Here is a 7342-nt window from a genome sequence, read left to right as displayed (position 1 = left end):
ATATGTGTTTGAGGGTGTCTGTGTGAAGATGTATGTGTTTGAGGGTGTCTGTGTGAAGATGTATGTGTTTGAGGGTGTCTGTGTGAAGATGTATGTGTTTGAGGGTGTCTGTGTGAAGATGTATGTGTTTGAGGGTGTCTGTGTGAAGATGTATGTGTTTGAGGGTGTCTGTGTGAAGATGTATGTGTTTGAGGGTGTCTGTGTGAAGATGTATGTGTTTGAGGGTGTCTGTGTGAAGATATATGTGTTTGAGGGTGTCTGTGTGAAGATGTATGTGTTTGAGGGTGTCTGTGTGAAGATGTATGTGTTTGAGGGTGTCTGTGTGAAGATGTATGTGTTTGAGGGTGTCTGTGTGAAGATGTATGTGTTTGAGGGTGTCTGTGTGAAGATGTATGTGTTTGAGGGTGTCTGTGTGAAGATATATGTGTTTAAGGGTGTCTGTGTTTGGGGGATATTAATGTTTGAGTGAGTCTGTGAGTAATTGTATGTCCTGGACAATAAGGAGTTGGAAGTGACCTAATGCCCTTTCCTCTATTCCACAAGGAGAGATTTGGCCAGCATCCTCTTGGCATCTTCTGCCATCTCCTCAACAGCGGTATTCAGCATGCTGTTTATGGTGTCATAGGAGACAACAGCAGCTGCCACCTGCCCAACAAATGGCAAATATGTCAGAACTTTACTCAACAGAACCTTCATCCCTGAAGTCTTTATGAGCACTTCCTTAATTATATCACTTGACACCTGCTGCCCAAGCGTAGAGCTTACGACTGATCTAAGTTGCTCCGCTGTCTTGCCCACTCTCTTTGCCAGTCTCCCGAGGGAATCCTCGTCCAGACCGAAGTGTGTGCGGTAGGAAGAGATGGTGCAGACTAACAGGGTAATGTCACAAGCAATGGAGAGTCCTGGGATTGGCACCACGGCAGAAGCAGCTGACAGGCCGCCAACCTTCCAGATTTCATCCATAATGACTGCTTTCTTCTTCTCGATGATTGATACAGTGAAGTTGGGGAGAGCCAACAAAAAGGCCCGTCTCTTCAGATCAGGAAGATCCCCTTCCAGGACCTCGAGCATTTTCCCAAAGTCAAATTTATTCAGGTTCCAACTGGAAATGAGGAAGACCTGTGGAGATTCTATTACCCCCTTCCTCAAACTCACAACGCAGTCATTCCGGAGTTTCGCCAGAGTTTGATTCTCATTGTAACACTTTTTCCAACGTTTAGCCCGATTCAGATCACGGTCTACTTTGGCTCGGACAAAGTAAAATTTCTTGTTCTTCTTCTGAATTTCGATAGCCAGTAAAAAATGTTTATTCTTAAAACGACCAGAACTGAGGATGATGAAGAAATCGTAGCAATTAAAGTCCAAATGTTGGCTGCTCCCAAGCCCAGGGAGCTCGGAAATCGTCACCGTGTCTTTGTCAGGGTATTTATACATTTTGGGTTCCTTTGTAGTTTCTTTTTGCCCTGTTGGAGCTGCTCCTGTATCGTTGTCATGAACACCTCGTAAAGCATTAATGAAGGCTGATTTACCACTCCCTGATTTTCCCAACACTGCTATGTGAACAGTTGTACCCTGAGAATTAGTAAAGTAGGAAACTAATTGTTCAGCAGCAGCACTCAGGTAGCCGCCATTCAACAGAGAGACAATATTACTTCGTTCAGCGACCCCAGCCATTACGGATCTATAGGTTAGAAAGAATGCCATGAGGGAGAGAAACCATGTTTCTTGAACTTTTTTACAGACAGTTTTGCATTGTGAGAATTGGCACATATCATAACAATCGAATACAGAGCCTCAGTGAGCTGACATATAGTCTGACTGGGAGAACAATGCTCATAGTCCATCTCAAGCAGATTTGACAAATTGTCCGAACACCGTCTGGGACCGGGTGACAGTGCATTGGATCACAGGATCACAGAATTATCATGGCAAAGAAGGAGGTTAATTGGCCCTTAGTGACGACACCGGCTTGCCAAGCGAGCATCATGACATGGTTACCATTACTGCCTTTTCCCCGTAACGCAGCACAAATCCACAGAATGTGTTCGATACACTGTCATTCAACCTTTGGGACCAGGTGTCACAGTGTGTTAGATACACTATCCTTTCCCCCTCTGGGACAGTGGCACAGTGTGTTAGATACACTGTCCTTTCCCCCTCTGGGACCGGGTGTCACAGTGTGTTAGATACACTGTCCTTTTCCCCTCTGGGACCGGATGTCACAGTGTGTTAGATACACTGTCCTTTCCCCCTCTGGGACAGTGTCACAGCGTGTTAGATACACTGTCCTTTCCCCCTCTGGGACAGTGTCACAGTGTGTTAGATCCACTGTACTTTCCCCATCTGGGACAGTGTCACAGTGTTAGATACACTGTCCTTTCAACCCTCTGGGAACGGGTGTCACAGTGTGTAAGATACACTGTCCTTTCCCCCTCTGGGACTGGATATCGCAGTGTGTTAGATACACTGTCCTTTCCCCCTCTGGGACCGGGTGTCACAGTGTGTTAGATACATTGTCCTTTCCCCTCTGGGACAGTGCCACAGTGTGTTATATACACTGTCCTTTCCCACTCTGGGACAGTGTCACTGTGTGTTAGACACACTGTCCTTTCCCCCTCTGGGACCGGGTGTCACAGTGTGTTAGATACACTGTCCTTTCCCCCTCTGGGACTGGATATCGCAGTGTGTTAGATACACTGTCCTTTCCCCCTCTGGGACCGGGTGTCACAGTGTGTTAGATACACTGTCCTTTCCTCCTCTGGGACTGGATATCGCAGTGTGTTAGATACACTGTCCTTTCCCCCTCTGGGACCGGGTGTCACAGTGTGTTAGATACACTGTCCTTTCCTCCTCTGGAACCAGGTGTCACAGTGTGTTAGATACACTGTCCTTTCCCCCTCTGGGACCAGGTGTCACAGTGTGTTCGATACACTGTTATTTCACCTCTGGGACCGGGTGTCACAGTGTGTTAGATACACTGTCCTTTCCCCCTCTGGGACAGTGTCACAGTGTGTTAGATACACTGTCCTTTCCCCCTCTGGGACAGTGTCACAGTGTGTTAGATACACTGTCCTTTCCCCCTCTGGGACAGTGTCACAGTGTGTTAGATACACTGTCCTTTCCCCCTCTGGGACCGGGTGTTACAGTGTGTTAGATACACTGTCCTTTCCCCCTCTGGGACTCGGTGTCACAGTGTGTTAGATACACTGTCCTTTCCTCCTCTGGGACAGGGTGTCGCAGTGTGTTAGATACACTGTCCTTTCCCTCTGGGACCGGGTGTCACAGTGTGTTAGATACACTGTCCTTTCCCCCTCTGGGACCGTGTGTCACAGTGTGTTAGATACACAGTCCTTTCCCCCTCTGGGACAGTGTCACAGTGTGTTAGATACACTGTCCTTTCCCACTCTGGGACCGTGTGTCACAGTGTGTTAGATACACTGTCCTTTCCCCCTCTGGGACCGTGTGTCACAGTGTGTTAGATACACAGTCCTTTCCCCCTCTGGGACAGTGTCACAGTGTGTTAGATACACAGTCCTTTCCCACTCTGGGACCGTGTGTCACAGTGTGTTAGATACACTGTCCTTTCCCCATCTGGGACAGTGTCACAGTGTGTTAGATACATTGTCCTTTCCCCCTCTGGGACCAGGTGTCACAGTGTGTTAGATACACTGTCCTTTCCCCCTCTGTATCTAACACACTGTGACACTGTCCCAATGTCCTTTTCCCCCTCTGGGACCGTGTGTCACAGTGTGTTAGATACACAGTCCTTTCCCCCTCTGGGACAGTGTCACAGTGTGTTAGATACACTGTCCTTTCCCACTCTGGGACCGTGTGTCACAGTGTGTTAGGTACACTGTCCTTTCCCCCTCTGGGACCAGGTGTCACAGTGTGTTAGATATACTGTCCTTTCCCTTTCTGAGACAATGTCACAGTTTGTTAGATACACTGTACTTTTCCCCTCTGGGACAGTGTCTCCTGTGTTAAAAACGCTGTCCTATTCCCCCTCTGGGACAATGGCATAGTGTGTTAGATACACTATCCTTTCCACCTCCTGGAAAGTGTCACAGTGTGTTAGATACACTGTCCTTTCCCCCTTTGGGGCCGGGTGTCACAGTCTGTTAGATACACTGTCCTTTCCCCCTCTGGGACAGTGTCACAGTGTGTTAGATACACTGTCCTTTCCCCCTCTGGGACAGTGTCACAGTGTGTTAGATACACTGTCCTTTCCCCCTCTGGGACCGGGTGTCACAGTGTGTTAGATACACTGTCCTTTCCCTCTCTGTGACCGGGTGTCACAGTGTGTTAGATACACTGTCCTTTCCCTCTCTGGGACTTGGTGTCAGAGTGTGTTAGATACACTGTCCTTTCCTCATCTGGGACAGTGTCACAGTGTTAGATACACTGTCCTTTCCCCCTCTGGGACTGGATATCGCAGTGTGTTAGATACACTGTCCTTTCCCCTTCTGGGACTGGGTGTCACAGTGTGTTAGATACACTGTCCTTTCCCCCTCTGGGACAGTGTCACAGTGTGTTAGATACACTGTCCTTTCCCCCTCTGGGACAGTGTCACAGTGTGTTAGATACACTGTCCTTTCCCCCTCTGGGACCGGGTGTCACAGTGTGTTAGATACACTGTCCTTTCCTCCTCTGGAACCGGGTGTCACAGTGTGTTAGATACACTGTCCTTTCCACCTCTGGTACCGGGTGCCACAGTGGGTTAGATGCACTGTCCTTTCCCTCTCTGGGACTTGGTGTCAGAGTGTGTTAGATACATTGTCCTTTCCCCCTCTGGGTCCGGGTGTCACAGTGTGTTAGATACACTGTCCTTTCACCCTCTGGGACAGTGTCACAGTGTGTTAGATACACTGTCCTTTCACCCTCTGGGACAGTGTCACAGTGTGTTAGATACACTGTCCTTTCCCCCTCTGGGACAGTGTCACAGTGTGTTAGATACACTGTCCTTTCCCCCTCTGGGACAGTGTCACATTGCGTTAGAGACACTGTCCTTTCCCCCTCTGGGACGGTGTCACAGTGTGTTAGATACACTGTCCTTTCCCCCTCTGGGACAGTGTCACAGTGTTAGATACACTGTCCTTTCCCCCTCTGGGACCGGCTGTCACAGTGTGTTAGATACACAGTCCTTTCCCCCTCTGGGACAGTGTCACAGTGTGTTAGATACATTTTCCTTTCCCCCTCTGGGACCGTGTGTCACAGTGTGTTAGACACACTGTCCTTTCCCCCTCTGGGATAGTGTCACAGTGTGTTAGATACACTGTCCTTTCCCCTCTGGGGCAGTGTCACAGTGTGTTAGATACACTGCTCTTTTCCAATTCTGGGACAGTGTCACAGTGTGTTAGATACACTGTCCTTTCCCCCTCTGGGACCGGGTGTCACAGTGTGTTAGATACACTGTCCTTTCCCCCTCTGGGACAGTGTCACAGTGTGTTAGATACACTGTCCTTTCCCCCTCTGGGACCAGGTGTCACAGTGTGTTAGATACACTTTCATTTCCCCCTCTGGGACCGGGTGTCACAGTGTGTTAGATACACTGTCCTTTCCCCCTCTCGGATCGGGTGTCAAGGTGCGTTAGATACACTGTCCTTTCCCCCTCCTTGACCGGGTGTCACAGTGTGTTAGATGCAGTGTCCTTTCCCCTCTGGGTCCGGGTGTCACGGTGTGTTAGATACACTTTCCTTTCCCCCTCTGGGACAGTGTCACAGTATGTTAGATACACTGTCCTATCCCCCTCTGGTACCGGGTGTCACAGTGCGTTAGAGACACTGTCCTTTCCCCCTCTGGGACAGTGTCACAGTGTGTTAGATACACTGTCCTTTCCCTCTCTGGGACTTGGTGTCAGAGTGTGTTAGATACACTGTCCTTTCCCCCTCTGGGACCGACTGTCACAGTGTGTTTGATACACTGACCTTTCCCCCTCTGGTACCGGTGTCACTGTGTGTTAGATGCACTGTCCTTTCCCTCTCTGGGACAGTGTCACAGTATGTTAGATACACTGTCCTTTCCCCCTCTGGGACTGGGTGTCACAGTGTGTTAGATACACTGTCCTTTCCCCCTCTGGGACAGTGTCACAGTGTGTTAGATACACTGTCCTTTCCCCCTCTGGGACAGTGTCACAGTGTGTTAGATACACTGTCCTTTCCCCCTCTGGAACACTGTCATAGTATGTTACATACACTGTCCTTTCCCCCTCTGGGACCGGGTGTCACAGTGTGCTAGATACACTGTCCTTTCCCTCTCTGGGACCGGGTGTCACAGTGTGTTAGATACACTGACCTTTCCCCCTCTGGGACCGCTGTCACTGTGTGTTAGATATACTGTCCTTTCCCCCTCTGGGACTCGGTGTCACAGTGTGTTAGATACACTGTCCTTTCCTCCTCTGGGACAGGGTGTCACAGTGTGTTAGATACACTGTCCTTTCCTCCTCTGGGACAGTGTCCCAGTGTGTTAGGTACACTGGCCTTTCGTCTGGCCCCAGGTGTCACAGTGTGTTAGATACAATGTCCTTTCCCTCTCTGGGACCGGGTGTCACAGTGTGTTAGCTGCACTGTCCTTTCCCCCCTCTGGGACCGGGTGGCACAGTATGTTGGATACACTGTCCTTTCCCCCTCTGGGACAGTGCCACAGTGTGTTAGATACACTGTCCTTTCCTCCTCTGGGACAGTATCACAGTGTTTTACATACACTGTCCTTTCCCCCTCTGGGACAGTGTCACAGTGTGTTAGATACACTGTCCATTCCCCCTCTGGGACCGGGTATCACAGTGTGTTAGATACACTGTCCTTTCCCCCTCTGGGACCGGGTATCACAGTGTGTTAGATACACTGTCCTTTCCCCCTCTGGGACCGGGCGTCACAGTGTGTTAGATAAACTGTCCTTTCCCCCTCTGGAACAGTGTCGCAGTGTGTTAGATACACTGTCCTTTCCCCCTCTGGGACTGGGTGTCACAGCGTGTTAGATACACTGTCCTTTCCCCCTCCTGGACCGGGTGTCACAGTGTGCTAGATACTCTGTCCTTTCCCCCTCTGGGACCGGGTGTTACAGTGTGTTAGATACACTGTCCTTTCCCCCTCTGGGACAGGGTGTCACTGTGTGCTAGATACACTGTCCTTTCCCCATCTGGGACAGTGTCACAGTGTGTTAGATACACTGTCCTTTCCCCCCCTCTGTGACCGGGTGTCACAGTGTGTTAGATACACTGTCCTTTCCCCCTCTGGGACAGTGTCACAGTGTGTTAGATACACTGCCCTTGCCCCCTCTGGGACAGTGTCACAGTGTGTTAGATACACTGCCCTTGCCCCCTCTGGGACAGTGTCACAGTGTGTTA

General features: G+C 49.8%; 1 protein-coding gene across 1 annotated transcript; it reads right to left on the bottom strand.

Moving 5' to 3' along the window:
* Positions 1–531: 531 nt before the first annotated feature.
* On the bottom strand, positions 532–1674 carry LOC119954816 (interferon-inducible GTPase 5-like). Its single transcript, XM_038780357.1, has one exon. It carries the CDS (start codon positions 1672–1674, stop codon positions 532–534), a length of 1143 nt encoding a protein of 380 aa, XP_038636285.1.
* Between the last annotated feature and the right edge of the window lie 5668 nt (positions 1675–7342).

This window comes from Scyliorhinus canicula, chromosome 20, assembly GCF_902713615.1.
Source record: "Scyliorhinus canicula chromosome 20, sScyCan1.1, whole genome shotgun sequence".
Lineage (NCBI taxonomy): Eukaryota > Metazoa > Chordata > Chondrichthyes > Carcharhiniformes > Scyliorhinidae > Scyliorhinus > Scyliorhinus canicula.
The sequence above is the reverse complement of the archived record's forward strand: the minus strand, read 5'-3'. Positions and strand labels throughout refer to the sequence as shown.

Excerpts from the sequence above, each read along its gene's own strand:
- LOC119954816 (XM_038780357.1), bottom strand. The coding sequence starts at position 1,674 with ATGGCTGGGGTCGCTGAACGAAGTAATATTGTCTCTCTGTTGAATGGC.